The following is an 18,582-nucleotide window of genomic DNA, read 5'->3' on the forward strand; positions in this document are numbered from 1 at the left end:
GCCTGTCCATCGTCCCTCGGGCCCCGTCTCCTGAGCTCCCATCATGCACTTTGTGCCCTCCCCCACCCCCCGCCCCTTGTAGCCAGGTAGGGGAGGGTGTGGGGATTTTCCCACAATGCACTTTGCTCCCCATCCCTCATCCCTTCTCTTTGCGACCTGAAGCCGGCTAAGGGTGTTTGGGGCGGATTGATTTTCCTTTTGGCTAAGAATGATGTAAGTTTGTTTCCTGGAGATCCCTAATCCAAGACCCTCCCCCGCCCTCCGTCCTGGGGACTGCCCCTCACCCCTCACCCCCCAGTGAGGGTGCATGTAAGGAATGACACTGGGACTTGGGGAGGCCCCAACGATGTGGATTGAGATTTTTATTTTTGCTGCAGACATTTCAGCACTTTATTTTTCTAAAGAAAGAAGGGCAGGGACGTTTGCCCAAGCTCCCTCCACCCCCTCCACTCTGGGTGGGTGGGATGGGAAATAAAGCGGTGAAGAAGGGTTTCCAAAAGAGCGGGCAGCGCTGAGTCTCTTGTCTGAGAGCTTGCGGGGAGGGAGAGGGGATCCCTAGGTTTCCGAGCCTCCACCTTGGGACGCCCCCACCCCCGCCCCCGGGCTCTGAGGTCCCAGGATCCGGAGCAGCGAGTGCTGGGGCAGGACGGGGGCAAACTGGAATTCGCCTCGCTGCCTGAGCGGTGGGATGGAAATGGCCGACGACTGGCAGTGCCAAGGGGCGTCTGACTGAGGCCGCTTTACCCCCTGGGAGCTGCCGGTGGCCGTCAGCCTCCTGGGCCCTCCTGCCTCAGGGCTGGTTTTGGTGAATTGTCCGAGGACGCTCTCAGACATCTCGTTCTCAAGACCTTCGGGGGTTCCAGAGACTCGAGGAGGGGAAGGAGGTGGGGGGCGGCGGGAGCAGTCGCTCAGAGGACGGAAGAGGCCACCGGCAGCACTTCCTGACTCAGGAAGCCATTCAGGTCCAAGTCGGGATCGTCCAGGTCGAGGGTCAGGAACTTGTCGACCAAGGCCTGGCACCTGCAGGCAGGCAGAGGGCTGTGGCCGGCCTGGGCTGGGCTGGGGGCGTGGAGGGGAGGAGGTGGGGAAGGGGAGAGCCGAGGGCCGCCCGAACCCACTCACTTGTCCATCTGATCTTCCTTGTTTGGGGGGTTGAGGGGTCTGATGGGTTTCCCGCTACAGATCAGCTCCGACACCTGGGATCGGGGAGGAGGGGGAAGGGACGGTCAGTCGCGGGGGGACCAAAGGCGTGCGTAGTGGGAGGTGGGCGGATCGGGGCCCCGGGGGGCCTAGTTACCTCCTCTCCACGGGCAATGAGCTTGGCGGGCAGCCCGGCCAGGGCCGCCGTACGGGACGCGTGGCTGGCGCCGGCCACGCCTTCGCGGACTTGATAGAAGAAGACGAGTTCTTCCCCATCCTCACAGGTTTCCATGGTCTGGGAGAGAGAGGGAGGGGGCGGGCTCTTGTGGGGTGCGGGTGGGGAGTGCCGGGAGCACGGGGGTCTCTGCTCTGGGAGCAATGCGAGGCCTGCCTTTACTGTGCGACCTTGGGCAAGTCGTTTCACTTCTCTGTGCCTCGGTTCCCTCATCTGTAAAATGGAGACGGTGAGCACCATGTGGGACCAGGGACTGCGTCCGACCCGATTTGCTTGTCTCCACCCCAGCTCTTGGTACTGTGTCAGGCACATGGGAAGCGCTGAACAAATGCCACGATTATCATCATCATCAGGGGGAAAGGGGAACTCCTCACCAGGTACTGCACCAGGGGTTTGGGCGGCAGCAGCCGCAGCTGAACGAGGCTCAGGAAATTGGTGGCGATGAACACCTCGGGGCAGGAGGGGCCTCGGGCCACCCAGTGTCTGAGCACCGCCGCCAGCAGGGCCAGCCCGTCCACCTGGGCGAAGGGGAGAGAGGGCCGAGTCTCGCCCCCATCCCCACTGTGTGATGGAGTCGGGGCGGTTGTGGGGGAGGGAGCCGGGCCCCGCCCCCCCGTCCTCCCGTCCCCCGCCCTCCCGTCCCGCTCACCGCGTTGGTGCCCTTGCCGAACTCGTCGATGAGGACCAGCGAGTGCTCCGTGGCGTTGTTCACGGCTTTCGCCACCTGCCGTCCCGGGCCCCGGTCAGGGGAGCCAAGACCCTGCAGGCCGGCCCGCGGCCCCCCTCAGTCCCTCTGTTTCCGGGCCGCCTGCGCCCCTCGCCCCTCACCCCTGCGGCCGCAGTAGGGGTGGAGGTCCAGGGGTCCGGGACAGGTGGACGGGATTGAAGGGAGGAAGAGGGGTCTCCGGGCCCCTCTCCTGCCCCACCTAGAGCCTGGGGGGCGGGGCAGGGTCTCCCCCGCACCTGGTTGAGGTCGATCATGAAGGTGGAGAGGCCGAGGGACACGGACTCGCGGCTGTGCATGCGGGTGAAGACGGCGTCCACCGGCCCGATGAGCGCTTCCGCCGCTGGCACGAAGCTGCCCACCAGCGCCATGAACGTGATCAGCCCGACCTGCGGGGGGGCGGGGGGGCGCCGAGGGCACGGGATCGGGGGGGGGGGAGTTGGGGGCGGGCGGAGATTCGTTCATTCATTCAATCGTATCTATTGAGCGTTTATTGTGTGCAGAGCACCGGACTAAGCGCTTGGAAAGTACAATTCGGCAACAGAGAGAGACGATCCCTACCCAACAGTCTAGAAGGGAGAGCCAACAAAACAAGCAGATAGAGATGGAGTTAGGGAGAAAGGGGGCGTGGGAGCGGGGATGGGATTAGGGAGGTGGGGGTGTCGAGAGGGTGGGGGGCTCCTGGAAGCAGCGAGCCAAACCCACGGCGGGGGCGGCGAGGGAGGGGAAGGGCCGAGGGGTGGAGGGTCTCGACCCGATGGAGGGGGGAGATGGAGCGGGGGACTCCGGGGCCGAGGAGGAGGGGCCGGCCGTTAGCCTGCCCTCTCCCAAGCGCTTAGTCCAGTGCTCTGCACGCGGTAAGCGCTCGATGAGTACGACCGACGGACCGACCTGCTTCAGGTAGATGCTCTTCCCGGAGGAATTGGGCCCGGTGAGGACCTTGACCCTCCCGAGGTCTCCGTCGCTCTCCACCGAGTTGGGCACGAAAGACCGGGCGCAGAGCTCCATCAGGGGGTGCCTGCGAGGGGAGCGGGGGCAGCCGGGGTGCCGGGGTCCGTCCCTCCCGCCCCCCAGGGCCTCTCCGCCCGGCCCCCCCCCCCCCCCCCCCGTCCCTCCCGCTCCCGGGGCCTGACCTGCCGTCCTTGATGCGTACGCCGCCGCGGTTAGAGTATCGGGGGCGGGAGTAGCCGTGGTCCCGGGCGGCCCCGGCCAGGGCCAGCAGCGCGTCCAGCTGAGCCGCCAAGTCCAGCACCCGGCCGAGGGTCCCTCCCCGGGACAGCACCTGGCACTGCAGCTCGTGCATCAGCAGCATCTCCTGGTCTGCGAGAAAGCCGGCGAGGCGGGCCGTCCATCGCACTACTCACGGAGCGCTTAGTGCTCGGTGATGTCCTGGTCTTATGCCGTCCAGTCGTGTCCGACCCGGAGCGACGCCATGGACACGTCTCTCCCAGAACCGAGCCCGTTGTGGGGTAGGGGTGGTCTCGATCAGTTGCCCCCCGGTACTTTCCAAGCGCTTAGTAGAGTGCTCCGCACGCAGTGAGCGCTCAATAAATACGAGTGAAGGAACGCAGGAATCGGCAATCGTTCTGGTAGCACTCCTACTAATGATTAATAATCATGATGGTAAGCGCTTACTATGTGCGAGGCGCTGTGGTAGATACAAGCGAATCGGGTTGGACGCAGTCCCTGTCCCACGTGGGGCTCACGGTCTCAATCCCCATTTTACAGTTGAGGGAACCGAGGCCCAGAGAAGTGAAGCGACTTGCCCGAGGTCGTACGGCAGGTAAGTGGCGGAGTCGGGATTAGAACCCGCGACCTTCTGAGTCCCACCCGGGCCCGGGCTCTATCCACTACGCCATGCTGCTTCGCTAATGCTGCTTACTGGGGGCAGAGCTCTGGACTGAGCGCTGGGGTTGATGCAGTCGGGTCCCACATGGGGCTCACAGTCGAAGTAGGAGGGAGAAAAGGAATGGAATCCTGTGCCCGTCACCCACCCGATTACCTTCTATCTACCCCGGGGCTTAGTACGGTGCCTAACGCATAGTTAGCACTTAGCAAATACCGCTGGCAAAAAAAGGGGGGTAAGGATACGGCCGTGAGTGCCGTGGGGCTGGGAGGAGTATGGAAGTGCTGAAGCGAAGGAGCTGGTGAGCCAGCACAAGGGAGCAGGAAGGGGAGACCCTGCATGGCAGCCCTCCCCCCCGCCACTCCCCTCCCCTCCAGCCTTCTCCGTCCCTCTCTACCCCTCCCCACCCTTCTCTGCCTGTCCCCAGCCCACTCTGTTCCTCTCCACTAGCCCTCTCAGCCCCTCTCCACTTCTCCCCACCCCTCTCTGCCCCTCCCCACCCCTCTTCACTTCCCTCCATCCTTTTCTGTTTCTTTCCATCCCTCTTTGCTCCACTCCATCCCTCCCTGCTCCTCCCCATTCCTCTCTGCCCCTCCCCACGCTTTTCTTTCCCATCCCACCCCTTTCCACTTCTCTCCACCCCTCTCTGCCCCTCCCCGCCCCCCTCCCCGCCCGTCACCACCTCTTTCTGCCCGCGCTCCCGCGCGCGCCCGCCGGGCCGCCTCACCTCTGATCTCGCAGTGCAGGTCGCCCAGCATCCCATCCAGTTCCTTCGTCCTCGCACTACGGTAGTGCAGTTTCTCTTCCGACAGGAACTAAGGGGCGAGGCCCCGGGCCGGCCCGGTCCCCAGACGGGAGGGGGAAGGACAGAGTGGCATCTGGGGGCAGGGAGCGGGGCCACCCCCCGAGTCCTTCTCCACCACCAGGGACTTCTCCTCAAGGTCTACCGCACGGCGCCCCTTCCGCGGGGCGGGAGGCGGGGGGGATTACCATGAAGTCCAGTCCCTCGATCTCAAAGTCGCTCTGGTCCACCATGAAGGGCAGGCGGGGAATGGAGAGAAGGAAGCCGATCTGGGGCGGGGGGGGGGGGGGGAGATGATAGGGGCGGGGGGTGACAGGAGCGGCGGGAAGCCTCCATCCAGACAATCCTCGGCCTCCAGGAGCAAAGCCCCCACGCCACCGCCTCAGTCCACCTGGCTGCCGCCCAGAGCGGAGAACAGGGGTCCCGCACCCCTGACAGGGAAGGGAGTGGGGCCCAGCCTGCCCGGCCCCCGGCCCTTCCAGCTCACCCATCTGCCCACCGGCCCGGCCCGCTCACCAGGGGGATGTAGAGGACGCTGCAGGAGGGGACCCGGTTGTCCAGCGTCTCCAGTTCCTTCCGGGCCACCTCCGTCAGGAAATCCGAGAGTCCCATCAGCTTCCTCTTCTCTGAGGACGAAGCCGTGGGCTCTCGGTGGGAATATGGAGGGCGAATCCCACCCCCCGCAGGCCCTCCTGCCACTCCAACAGGTGGGGTCCCCGCTCTGGGGACAAGGAGTGGGCGGGGGTCTCTCCCACCCAAAAGGGGCCTGGGGAATGGAAGGCGGCCCCCGCCCCGGCCTCCACTCACTCTCGTCAATGGCGGGATCCACATTGGGCCTCACGATGAAGCGGTTTTCAGCCAAGCTGCCCTCAAAGTCCACCTGCGCCGGACACCAAGGGTGAAAGAGAGGGCGGGGTGAGTTCTCCCTTGACCTCTTTCATTCCGGCTCCCTCCCCTGGTACCATCTTCAGCCCTCCCTCCCCAACTCTAACCCTGCCCCAGTGCCTGACCTCAGAGACCCCTCCCCATGTCCTCTCTGCCCCGACTCCCCTTAAAAAAAAAATGGTATTTGTTAAGCGCTTACAATGTGCCAGGCATCGTACTAAGCGCTGGGGTAGATTCAAGATGATCGGGTTGGACACAGTCCCCACCCCACATGGGGCTCACTGTCTTACTCCTCATTTTACAGATGAGGGAACTGAAGCACAGAGAAGTTAAATGTCTTGCCCAAGGGCACCCAGCAGACAAACGGCAGAGCCCAAATAAAAACCCAGATCTTTCGGACTACTAGGTCCGTACTCTAATCACTAGAGAAGACTGACCGCTAGATGGTGTCCTATAAATAATAATAATGTTGGCATTTGTTAAGCGCTTATTATGTGCAGAGCACTGTTCTAAGCGCTGGGGTAGGTACAGGGTAATCAGGTTGTTCCACGTGAGGCTCACGGTCTTCATCCCCATTTTACAGATGAGGTCACTGAGGCACTGAGACGTGAAGTGACTTGCCTACAGTCACACAGCTGACAAGTGGCAAAGCGATATTTGAACCCATGACCTCTGACTCCCAAGCCTGTGTTCTTTCCACTGAGCTACGCTGCTTCTCTATAAAGCCTCCCTCGCCACTCTACTGGCCAACCTGGCGATGTGGTGAAGGTCGTAGATGGACTCCCGGGGCCCCGCCCCCTCCCCCATCCCCTTTGTCCCCCACCCCCAGACCCGGCTCTCTCACCACTTTACTGACGAGCCTGGCGATGTGGTGCAGGTCGTCGGTGAATTCCTGGGCCACGTCTCGGAAGAGGCGGATGGAGCCAGGCAGCGCCCGGCAAGTGTCCCGCAGGCCCAGAGCACTGTACACCGTCTGCGGGGCACCGGGGGACACCCGACCTGCTGGGCTCAGATGGCTTCTCTCCCTGTACCTCATCCCACCCCGCCCTCCTCCTTCCCCCATAGGGCCCAGGGACATGGGATCTGAGGGCCCACCGCGTCAGCCGCCCCAGAGGGTGGCTGGGAGGGGCACTTCCAGCAGTCCCCCGTAAAAGCCGCTCGTGAACCCCAAAGTGGCACTGATGGCACTTGCTAAGGGCTTACTAGATGCCAAGCACTGCCCTCGATGTCAGGGTAGACAATCCAAAGGGATAGGACCCAGCCCCCTCCCCGCACGGGCCTCCCACTCTAAGAAATGACTGTGGCACTTGTTAAACACCCGCTGGGAGGCAAGGCCCCATACAAGCCGGTCAGACCCAGGCCCCGGCCCTTCCACGGTCCGCTCCCGATCTGCCATGGCGGTGGCCCGGCTCAGCCGGTAGCCCCCGAGCACCAGGCCTCTGGAGTTGGGTTTCACGTCGGCCCGGGCTGGGCCCGGGGACCCATCCGGCCAGGTCCGGCCTAAGCAGGGCTCAGAGGCCGCGCTACCCAGGGACCAAAGGGGCACTGAGACCCCAAGCAGAGAGTCACGGGAAGAGAGAGTAAGATGAGGTAGAGAAGGGGCACCGGGGCCCCTGAAGTACTATCCTCTCCCAAGCGACTAGTCCAGTGCTCTGCACACAGTAAGCGCTCAATAAATACCATCAATTGATTGAAGCTGTGAAGGCCCCCAGCTCCAAGTTCAGGATTTCCCCAGAGCAATCGGGCTTGTCAGTCCCCTCGCTGCCTGCCGAGCCCCCATCTCTTTATGATCCCCCCTTCAGCATAGAAGGGGGCCCAGGGGGAGTGGGGGTGCTGACAGGACGGACCCCAGGCAGGAACTGAGGGGCCCCCTGCCATCAGAAGGGGATCGCTCACCTGACCCAGTGGTTCCAGGAGGACAGGGAGAGGAGAGGGGAAACCCCAGAGGCAAGCAAAGAGGGAAGCGAGAGATAATAATTCATAATAATTATGGTACTTGTTATGCGCTTACTATGAGCCAAGCATTGTTCTAAGGAAGGATTTGCCCAGGAGGCGGGAGATGGAGGTCATTAGCGGTGCAGGGGAGAGGGAAGAGGAACGGGGGTAGGGCCGGAGGCGGGGCTGATCAGCTCGGGAGCAGAGCAGATGGCTGGAGCTGATAACGGGAAGTGCGGGCAGGCAGGGGACGGGTGGGAGTTCTCACCTTGTACAGGACCTGCCAGTCGCTGGCCTTGGTGTGAGACAGTGTCATCCGTCTGAGGATCAGCTACAGTCAGACAAAAACGACCCCCGCCCGCCCCGCGGGAAGGCCCGGTCAATCAGTAGCAGGTTCTGAGTGCCAACTGCGGGCAAAGCCCTGAACTAAACACTTGGGAGAGGACCGGAGAAGCCAAACAGCATGGCCTGGAGAAAAGACCTGGGAGTCAGGAGACCTGGGTTCTCACCCCGGCCCCGCCACTTGCCTGCTGGGTGCCCTTGGGCTAGTCAGGTCACTTCTCTGGGCCTCAGTTTCCTCAGATGGAAAATGGGGATTCAATACCTGTTCTCCCCACTCAGACTGTGAACCTGGTGAGGAACTGTCTGACCGGTGCTTTGCACAGTGCCTGGCGTGGAGTAAGAGCTTAACAGATACCACAATAACTGTGCTATCTGTTAAGCACTTACTCTGTGTCAAGCACCGTACTACGTGCTGGGGTAGATCCAAGCTGATCAGGTCGGACACAGTCCCTGTCCCATATGGAACTCACAGTTTTAATCCCCATTTTACAGATGAGGTTCCTGAGACACAGAGAAGGGAAATGCCTTGCCCAAGGTCACACAGCAGACACGTGATGGAATTAGAACTCGGGTCCTTTGGACTCCCAGGCCTGTGCTTTATGCATTAGGCTAAGCTGCTTCTCAATGATGATGATGGTGGCGGTGCCTTGCCCTCAGGGACCTTACGATCGGATAGGGGAGGCAGACAGATGAAAATCATTTTGAACGGGGGAGTGGCGGGAAGAAGAACAAGGATCAAAGACCAAGACCACAAGCGGAAGGGACTGATGAGCGCAGGGGAGAGGGGCGGAGGAAACTGAGGCCGGAGACAGGTGGGTCTTGGAATGGGGAGTCTCCCCCAGCTGGACCGTGACCCTAACTCTCCCTCCCTAGTTCCCATACCCCTCAGGGCTCCAGGTGTCCCATCCTCCCACTCTCCATACCCCAGGCCTGGCCCGGCCGCCCTCCGCCCCCAGCTCACGGGCACGTTCTTGATGTTTCCCAGCAGGCCATGGAGCGCCTGGGCCGTCTCCAAGTTCCGGGGCTGCAGAAAGAACTGGATCACGTCCAGCCGGGCGTTCAGCTCACTCAGGTCCCGGGTCGGGCGCATCAGCCACAGCCTGAGAGGGAGGAAGCGTGGTCGGAGCTGGGGCCTGGGTTGGCATCAGCTAATGTACCGCAGGATGGATTTGGGGCCGGGGGGGGGGGGTATGTGCTGGGAGTGAAGGGGAGGGGTGAAGAGGGTGTTGTAAATTCTGGGAAGCAGCGTGGCCTAGCGGAAAGAGTCCAGGCCTGGGAGCTATTGGACCTGGGCTCCCAGCCTGACACTGCCACTTGCCTGCTGTGTGACCTTGGGCAAGTCATTTCACTCCCTCTGTGCCTCAATCACCTCATCTGTAAAATGGGGGTTAAGGCTGTAAAACCCCACATGGGACTGAGTCCAATCTGATTAGCTTGGATCTACCCCAGTGCTTAGTACAGTGTCTGGCACAGAGTAAGTACTTAAGTACCATTTAAAAATAAGTGTGAAGACTGGGTAAGTAGTCCGTCAGTCAGAAAATCGTATCTTACTGAGCGCTTACTGTGTGCAGAGCCCTGTACTAAGCACTTGGAAGAGGACAGTATAACAGTAAACAGATATATTCCCTGCTTACGCTGTAGAGGGGGAGACAGACATTGTGAGAGGTTAGTCAGGGAGAAGATATGATTTTAGTTGGGCTTTTGAAAAGGGGGAGAGGGGGCCACTGAGGTGTGTGTTTGTGTACCCCACCATGGGGAGAATAGGATAATGTGGGTCTGTGTGGTAAGTTTGGATATCAATGTGTGAAGTCACTGTGTAGCTTTGCAAACCATACTGGTTTGTGTTGTGCTTCTGTGGCCTAAAGATCTGGTCTCAGCTCACATTTTGGGGAGGGGTGGTCAGGGTAGGGTGGGGTCTTGGGGCACGATGACCACATGTATAGACTTGGATGGAAGTGTTTGTGCACTGTGAGTATTTAGGCAATGGTTTTATTAAGTGATGGGGAGCCTGTGCATATCTGCCTCTGTTATTGCGTTGTCTGGGCACGTCACTAGGGGCATAGAAGTCAGTTAATACATCTTTTTATTTGTATGCTAATGTATATTTGTGTGCCTAGTATATATATATATATATATACTATATATAAAAGTGTACATTCAAGTTAATTTATTTCCTGTAGTTTATTATTGGTTGTAATAATAATATGTTATATTTGTTTAGTGCTTATTCTGTTCAGCACTGATACTAGATAATCAGATTGGAAACAGTCCCTGTCCCAAATGGGGCTCCCGCTTTAAGTAGGAGGGATGAGAGGAATTGGATCCCCATTTTACAGATGAGGAGACTGAGGCTCAGAGAAGTGAAGTCACTTAGCCAAGGTAACAAAGCAGACAAGTGGTGGAGCTGGATTTAGAACCCAGCTCTTCTGATTCCCAGTCTCTTCTAAATAGAAACAACTATGTTATTGTATTTTTCATGTGTGCTTATATATGGTGGTGGGTTGTAGTATGAATAGCGTGTACTTGTGCCAGGCCTTAGAGGGGCTGAATTTTGCCTTCCTGCCTGCCGATCTGCCCTATGCTGGTCTTCCCCCGCCCCCTCCCCAGCATCCCCTGTCTTCCCATTCCCCTCCCTCACCTGAGCTGCTTTTCTCCCCACTTGCAGCGGCACCTGTTCAGGAGTCCTGGAGAAAAGGAGAAACCTGGTGGGTGGGGAGGGGCAAGCAGGGGGCCTGCAGGAGGGGAGGGTGGGGGTGCGGGCTAGGGCAGGGAGAGGACCAAGATGGCAGTTTCTATGGGAGCTGGTGTCCCTCAGGTGTAGGCAGGGGTTTTTATTCCCTGGGGTACCTGTTCTCTGCCCCCTCTCCCCCCTGAGCCTTCCCCATATCAGTACTCCAAGGGACTGGAGGCTGGAACTGGAGCAGCTGGGATTCGATCTCTAGATAGGGGAAGATGGGAGCCGGACCAGCTGAGATTACACCTCTAGGAAGAGGGAGATCAGAGTGGGAGCAGTTGGGATTCAACCTCTAGGAAGGGGAAAATTGGAGTGGGAGCAGCTGGGATTAGACTTCTAGGAAGGGGCCAGGAAAAGGCTTCAAGGGTGACCCTTGGAGAAGAGACAAATCACACACTCACACATATACGTATCAAATGCACATTCACACCCCTGAGACCACAAAGAGTTACACACACACACATATGTGTCCCTTCCAGAAAGAAAGTTGACACAAACTGAACAACCTACAAGAACCAGGAAAACCAGCTCCACACAGCGCACAAACAATAGAACAACAAACCCTAGCTGGCTTCACATCACCCAAATCAGACAACCTTCCTTCCAGGGGAAGACAGCAGTGAGCTTTGGACACCAGAGACACACAGTAGGGAGGTCACACCCCCCTCACCCGTACCCCTCGTTTGGCCCCCTGCCCGGACTAAGTCACCCCCATCCCTCATGGAGGAAAGACACACACAGCTTGGCAGGGAGAGGGAAGAGGTGGGGTAAGGGTGAACAGTAAGCACCTACCAAACAGACTGAGTCCCTCCTTCAGGCCTGTGGCCAGCTTGTATACTGATGGATGGGCCTCACTCTTGAATATCTGCAGCACACTGCAAGGTAGGGAATGTGTCTGTTTATTTTTATATGTACCCTCCCAAGCAGTTAGTACAGTGCTCCGCACATGGTACGTGCTCAATAAATACGACTGACTGAATGAATTCGTGGCGCAGTGGAAAGAGCACGGGCTTTGGAGTCAGGGCTCATGAGTTCGAATCCCAGCTCTGCCACTTGTCAGCTGTGTGACTGTGGGCAAGTCACTTAACTTCTCTGTGCCTCAGTTACCTCATCTGTAAAATGGGGATTAAGACTGTGAGCCCCACGTGGGACAACCTGATTCCCCTGTGTCTACCCCAGCGCTTAGAACAGTGCTCTGCACATAGTAAGCGCTTAACAAATACCAACATTATTATTATTATTATGAATTAATTAGGAGCAGGGCCCTAAGATGTGGGCCAGGAAGCCAGTCACCCCCTAGCCAGGAAGTTGCTAGATTGGAAGCTCCTTGAGAGCAGGGATCACATCCACTAACTCTATAGTACTCTCCCAGGAGGTCAGAACAGTGCTTTACTCAATGTAAGTGCTCAATAAATAACAATGATGAATTGATTAATGGATTGAAAGGGGCTGGAGGAAGAATCACAATCTCCCTAGACCAGAGCCCTCTTGACTTTTGTTTTTGCATAACAGCAGCTTTATCATTACGGTATGTGTCAAGCTCTGAACTAAGCCCTGGGGTAGATGTGTGATCATCAGGTTGGACAAGGCCCCTTGCCCCTCATGGGGCTCACAATTTAAGGAGGAGGGAGAGTCCCCATTTGACAGATGAGGAAACTGAGGCACCGAGAAGTGAAGTGACCTGCTTAAGGTTACGTAGAGATGTGAGCTTGTTGTGGGCAGCGATTGTCTCTCTTTGTTGCTGAATTGTACTCTCCCAAGCGCTTAGTACAGTGCTGTGCACACAGTAAGCGCTCAATAAATGAGATAGAATGAATGAATGAACTGGGATTATTCATTCAATAGTATTTATTGAGCGCTTACTATGTGCAGAGCACTGTACTAAGCGCTTGGAATGAACAAGTCGGCAACAGATAGAGACAGTCCCTGCCGTTTGACGGGCTTATGGTCTAATCTGGGGAGACAGACAGACAAGAACAATGGCAATAAATAGAGGCAAGGGGAAGAACATCTCGTAAAAACAATGGCAACTAAATAGAATCAAGGCGATGTACATTTCATTAACAAAATAAATAGGGTAATGAAAATATATACAGTTGAGCACCTGGCTCCTCTGACTCCCAGACCCGGCTTCTTTCCACTGAGTCACACTGCTTCTAAAATCTTGGAAGAATACAGCTGTGAAAGTTGTGGTTCCCCCAAGTGTTTAGTACAGTGCTCTGCGCACGGTAAGTGCTCAATTAATATAACTGATTGGTTTATTGACAGATAGGAGAGTTGACTATAGAGAGTGAGGAGTGTAAATAGAGCAGGGCATCTGAATGCCTTGATTCTTCCTCCACTTTAACTTGCTGGGTGAGTCAGTCTCCCTCTTTTTCGAAGGAGAATGTTTGAATGTGTCATTCTTGTCCCCTCCCCGTCCTACACTCCCTCCTCTCCAGGAGTTTCTAACCTACAGTCTGGGAATTCCCTGCAGGCAGGAAAGTTTAGAAAAACAAAGGCTCATTAGGGTCATTAGATTTAATCCTGGGACTCGCGCCCTCGGGCTTCCTCACCAGTAGGTGTCCTGATCCACGCTCACTAGATTTGTCCTAAGGTCAAGAGAGAAAGTGGAGATAAGTTTGAAAGGTTTCCCGCCCGGGGCTCCTCCCGAGGGCACCCCAAAGCCCCGTCGTTATCCCTTCTCTCACCCTCACCTACCCTGGGCCCTCTTCCCATTACACTCCAGCCGCACCATTCATTCCTCCCATACCAACCCACTCATTGGACTTCGCTCTCCTCTTTCTCCCTGTCTACCCCATCCTCCCGGCTGAAACTCTCTCTCCCTTCATATCCAAAAAGCCATCACTCTCCACATCTCCAAAGTCTTACTAAAATGGCATCTCTTCCAGGAAGCCTTCTCTGACTAACCTCTCATCTCTCTACCCTATTCGCCCTCCTTTCTGCATCGCCTGGCTTGGGTCGGTATCCACTCAGCACTGAGGTACTTCTCTCCCACAGCTCTTCTATACAAATGCTTTCCCTACCTATAATTTGTTTTCACGTCTCGATTTTATGTCCTTCGACAGCAGGGAATCGTGTCTACTTCCTCTACTGTATCCTCCCAAGTGCTCAGTCCACTGCTCTGCCCACAGGAAGCTCTCAATAAATCGCACTGATGGATCTCTTCTGACCCTTAGGGATTAAAGAGGATGTTCTATTTTGAGGTCCAAGGGGAGGGGGCAGCAGGGAAGGAATTACTCACAGGACAAACTTCTTGAAGCCGAGGATGGGGACGGCCACGCTGCTTTCTTCCAGCTCCACCCCTATTCTCTTCTGTTCCAGGAACTTTAGCAATCCCCCGAGAGCACGGACCTGGGAGTGGGGTTGGAGTTGGGGTGCTACAGAGGTGGGGGTTGTCGGAGGGGAGGTGGGAGGGCAGGGGGAGAGCGTCATAGAGAGGACCCGGGGGAAGGAAGAGGGAATAAGGAAGGCCAGGAAGCCCAGAAGGTCGGACACCCCTCAACCCCTGACGCAGCCAAAGCCCACCCAGGATTTAGTCCAGGCTGAAACAGATCTTTGGGAGACTCCAGATCTCAGGGGTTGCTTTGATCACCATCAAGGCCGGGTCCGGGGCCCACTCACTGTCAGGGGACAGTCGAACGGCACGATGGACGAGAGGAAGAGAATCTTTTCTGTGGGGCTCATGGGTTCCGGGATGAAGGAGAAGGATCTAGAGAGCAGGCGCTGTTTGCTGATCTCCAGGCCTGGGGGAGACCAAGAGTCCGCTTGGGGATGTTCGGGAAACAGGGTGATGGGACAGGGAGGTGGGGCGTAGGGAAGTTCCCCCCCGACCCCTCTGCTCTTCCCCCTTCCCGTCCCCTAGCACTGTACTCATTTGTATATATTATTTATTACCCTATTAATTTTGTTAATGAGGTGTATATCTCCTTGATTCTATTTATCTTGATGATGTTGTCTTGTTTTGTTTTGTTCAGTTTTGCTTTGCTGTCTGTTTCCCCCGTTTAGACTGTGAGACCGTCACTGGGCAGGGATTGTCTCTGTTGCCGAATTGTACATTCCAAGGACTTAGTACAGTGCTCTGCACATAGTGAGCGCTCAATAAATACTATTGAGTGAATGAATGAATGGAAGGGGGCAGGGGAGCCTTGAGGGATCTGAAGCCAGGAGGTGGGAACAGGATAAGTGGGAGAAAAGGGAAGGAAAAGGGAGGGAAAGGACTTAGGAACAGGGAGTTAGGAAGAGAAGCTACCGAAATCCACACTGGGAAACAGGACTACTTCAGGTCTTCCCATCACTTCGTTGTTGCCGGAACCTGTGGAGGCTTAAAGATAGGTAGGGGCAGAGGGAGAGAGAAGGCAGGAAAAGGGAGAATCTGGCCTTTTCTTCTTTTATTTTTAAACTGTATTTTTTTTTTTGCTTTTACTATGTGCCAGGCACTCTACTAAATACTGGGGTAGAGACAAGCTAATCATGTTGGAGACCAGATAATCATTCCCTTTCCCCCAGTGACTCTCCTTTTCCCCTTCCTCCTCCGCCAGTTACCCTGTCTTCCCAGCTCCTCTGCTCTCCCAGCCCTCTTTGCATCTCTGACCTCTCTTCCACTTCCTCCTCCCCGTCCTCCTGTCCCTCTTCCCCTTAGGTCTCACCCAATCCTTCCAGGAACCGAGTCATGTTCTCATCTCGCTTCATGCTGGTCACGATGGACCGAGGCCCGATCTCGTCCACGACTCAGAGAGGGAGAGAGAACGCGGAGTTTTGGGGGACTGGAAAAAGCCAATCTTAAGACCGTCTCCACCCCGCCCACCGGCTCCCCCGACTCCCGTCCCCTCCACACACCCCAGCCAGTGGCATCAGACATGCAAGGACAGAGGAAGCGAGGTTCAACAGTGAGTCCCCTTTTCTGGGAATCTCCCAACACAGTAATGATAATTTTGGTATCTGTTAGGCACTTACTTTAGGCCAAGTACTTTACAACACACTGGAGTAGAACCACATAAGCAGATAGGACACAATCCCTGTCTCATACGGGGCTCACACTAAGGGGGAGAGAGAATAGATATTTCCTCCCTATTTTTACAAAGGAGGAAACTGAGGCACAGAGAAGTATTTGACCAAGGTCCCACAGCAGGCAATCAATTTAATGAGTGCTTACTGTGTGCAAAGCACTACACTAAGCACTTGGGAGAGTATAATACAACAGAGTTGGTAGACCTGTTCCCTGCCCACAGTGAGTTTATGGTTTAGAGGACAGTGATGGAGCCGGGATTAGAACCCAGGATTTTTGATTCCCAGCCCTATGCTCATCCAACGTGGCCACATTGCCTCTCAAGGGACCTACCCCCTGGCTACTGGGGCCTGGGAAACTAGACGGTTTAGGGTACGAGGCATCTCCACCCCCACCCTTTGGTTGGTGCCCGGACAGAGATGGGGAAAGCGAAGCGAATGTTCTGAGAAGGGCCTGAATTCCTCCAGGGGTTGGAACATGGCAAGATGGCATGGCAAGAGGTATGATATCAGCCTCTTCTTTGGGTTGTCAGCCTCCCTACACCCTCTCTTTCTGGGGACACCCCAACCCCAGGGAGGCCAGAAGGAAAAGGCGAACTACCCCAGGCTCCTGCCCACCTCTCTGGAGGAGTCGGAGATTTTCATGGTCGGGGGCATCTGGCATAAAGTAGATGGTGGAGTCACCCGTGTCGTAGTAGGCGATGCCCAGGTGTCCCGCATGCCACACCATGCTCAGGTGTGTCTGTTGGCAAATCGCACCCCACCCCCACTAGCTCAATCACCTCACCATCCTCCAGGATTCCCCCACTCTCCTCTTTGCCTTTTTCTTTCTTCCCAGCGTTGGATCCCAGATCCAAGTCTCCTGGCTGTCCCAGTTCCTCCTCCCTGGTCCAATCCCTCCTCCCCTACATCCCGTCCCTCCCTTCTCCCCTTGCCCCACCCCTTCTCTCCCCCTACAAACCTCTGCTCTCTCCTCCTCTTCCTCTAGTCCAAAATGCCCCTGAGTGGGCGGTGAGATCTGGGGTTCGGTGGGGATCGTTCCAGCCGCTTGCCCCTGAGGGGTCTTGCATGCCATGTTGAGGGAAGTCGTGTTGTCAGAGGCTCTGCCCGCCTAAAAGGTGAGAAAACAAAGGGCTTCTTTAGGAAGGGGAGGAGGGCAGGGAATCAGGACTTGGGGGAACCTGATGGAGGAGACTGTAATCTACCCACTAGTGAGAGGGGTAGGCACGTCAGTCAGGCAGTAGTGTTCCTGAATACCTGTTGTGAGCACAGTCCCAAGAAAGGCCAATGGGGAGTTTCAAAATAGGAGCAAAAAGAAGCCCTTCACCTGCAGATTGTACTCTCCCAAGCATTCAGTTCGGTGCTCGGCACAGAGTAAGCACTCAATCAATACTACTGATTGACGGCAAAAGGTATCTCGAACCCAGGAGATAGGACCAACACAGATCAATCAAGCAATCGATCAATGGTATTTATTGAGTGCTTACTCTGTGCAGTGCACTGTACTAAGTTCTTAGGAGAGTACAATACAGCAGAATTAGCCGCCCATAATGAGCTACAGTCTAGAGGGGGAGATTATTTATAGTATATAATTTAAAGATATGGACATAAGTGCTGTGGGGTTGCGGGAACCCGAGTCCAAGTGTACCTGAGCAGACAGAGGAAACTTGGAACCCAGAAGAAACTTACCGGTACCTAAATTACAGAAACATCTACTGAGCGTGTAATTATGGAGACATACAGGGACAGGAGGAACCTGAAAGGATCCATGACCTGGGAAGGCTTCCTACAGGGGATTTTTAAAAAAATGTCTTTGAAGGGAGAGAGAGGTGCCCTTGCCAAAAAGAGTGGCGAGGACACTCCTGGCAAGGGGTACAGCCCAAGCCAAAGTTTGGGGTTCACTTGACATCATATTGAAAGGAGGGAGGCCTGTAAGGGAAGATGAATAGGATGTTGGGAAATTTTAAGTGGGCAGTCTTCTGAGAGGCTGCGGCTCAGTGGAGAAATCTCTTAGGGTGGGATGGCCTCCAATTTTCCTTTTCTGTAAAAAAAAATGGTGTTTGTTAATCGCTTAATATGTGCCAGCCACAGTACTTGAGAAGCAGCTTGGCTCAGTGGAAAGAGTCTGGGTTTAGGAGTCAGAGGTCATGGGTTCTAATCCCAGCTCCACCACCTGTCAGCTGTGTGACTTTGGGCAAGTCACTTCACTTCTCGGTACCTCAGTTACCTCATCTGTAAAATGGGGATTAACCGTGAGTCTCACGTAGGACAATCTGATGACCCTGTATCTACCCCAGCGCTTAGAACAGCGCTCTGCACATAGTAAGTGCTTAATAAATACCAACATTATTATTATTACTCCCAGGCCCGGCCTCTTTCCATTAGGTCGCGCTGTTTCCTGAGCCCCGTGGGGAGATGTGGGGAGGGGGAAGGAGAAATACCTCTATTTCTGTCATTTGGGAGAAGTGAGGGAGACCCCGGGGAGAAAAGAAGCCCAGAGGTGGCAGCAGTGTGGGCAAGGAATTCCGGGGCTGAGGAACCCTGGAATACAGTTGGCTTCCTTATCCTCGTCTTCCCAATTCACAACCCTGCGTCGAGGTCTCTGGCGCCCTCAGTTTTCCCGCCTTTTTCCTCCCCTCCTTCACTCCCTCGCGCGCGCCACCCTCCTCCCCCTCGGTCCTCTGACGCGCATGCGCAACCTGGACTCCGGGTTCGAGCCAGCCTCCTAGTCTCTGATTGGCTCAGGGCCGGGGGGGGCGGGGCACGAGGAGGCGCGCGAGCTGCGGGCCGCCCCCTCCTTCCGGCCCCCGGCGCGCGGGCGGGGCCGCCGCGAGAGCCGAGGGGGCGCGCGGGGCTGAGTGGCGCGCGGGGGCTGGCGTTTGAAGTTCCCGCCCTTTTTCTGAGGGGCGGCGGCCGTTGGGTAAAAGGCGGG

General features: G+C 56.4%; 1 protein-coding gene across 2 annotated transcripts; it reads right to left on the reverse strand.

Moving 5' to 3' along the window:
- Positions 1 to 356: 356 nt before the first annotated feature.
- Positions 357 to 18,297, reverse strand: MSH5 (mutS homolog 5). 2 transcript variants are annotated; one of them, XM_029055310.2, is made up of 25 exons: positions 18,092 to 18,297; positions 16,612 to 16,761; positions 16,269 to 16,392; positions 15,293 to 15,373; positions 14,896 to 14,958; positions 14,268 to 14,389; positions 13,888 to 13,997; positions 13,199 to 13,234; positions 11,436 to 11,518; positions 10,548 to 10,593; positions 8,871 to 9,009; positions 7,836 to 7,898; positions 6,477 to 6,605; positions 5,555 to 5,627; positions 5,264 to 5,373; positions 4,936 to 5,016; positions 4,673 to 4,760; positions 3,233 to 3,419; positions 2,991 to 3,117; positions 2,339 to 2,488; positions 2,025 to 2,099; positions 1,750 to 1,893; positions 1,298 to 1,435; positions 1,123 to 1,196; positions 357 to 1,020 (listed from the first exon to the last, which is right to left on the reverse strand). In XM_029055310.2, the coding sequence occupies exons 1-25, from the start codon at positions 18,104 to 18,106 to the stop codon at positions 909 to 911; spliced, it is 2,520 nt and encodes an 839-aa protein (XP_028911143.1). In that variant the 5' UTR covers positions 18,107 to 18,297; the 3' UTR covers positions 357 to 908. The 2 variants fall into 2 exon arrangements, with proteins under 2 accessions (XP_028911143.1, XP_028911142.1); XM_029055309.2 differs by having other exon boundaries at positions 14,896 to 14,967.
- Positions 18,298 to 18,582: the final 285 nt, after the last annotated feature.

Source organism: Ornithorhynchus anatinus, chromosome X5 (assembly GCF_004115215.2).
Source record: "Ornithorhynchus anatinus isolate Pmale09 chromosome X5, mOrnAna1.pri.v4, whole genome shotgun sequence".
NCBI classification, from domain to species: Eukaryota; Metazoa; Chordata; class Mammalia; order Monotremata; family Ornithorhynchidae; genus Ornithorhynchus; species Ornithorhynchus anatinus.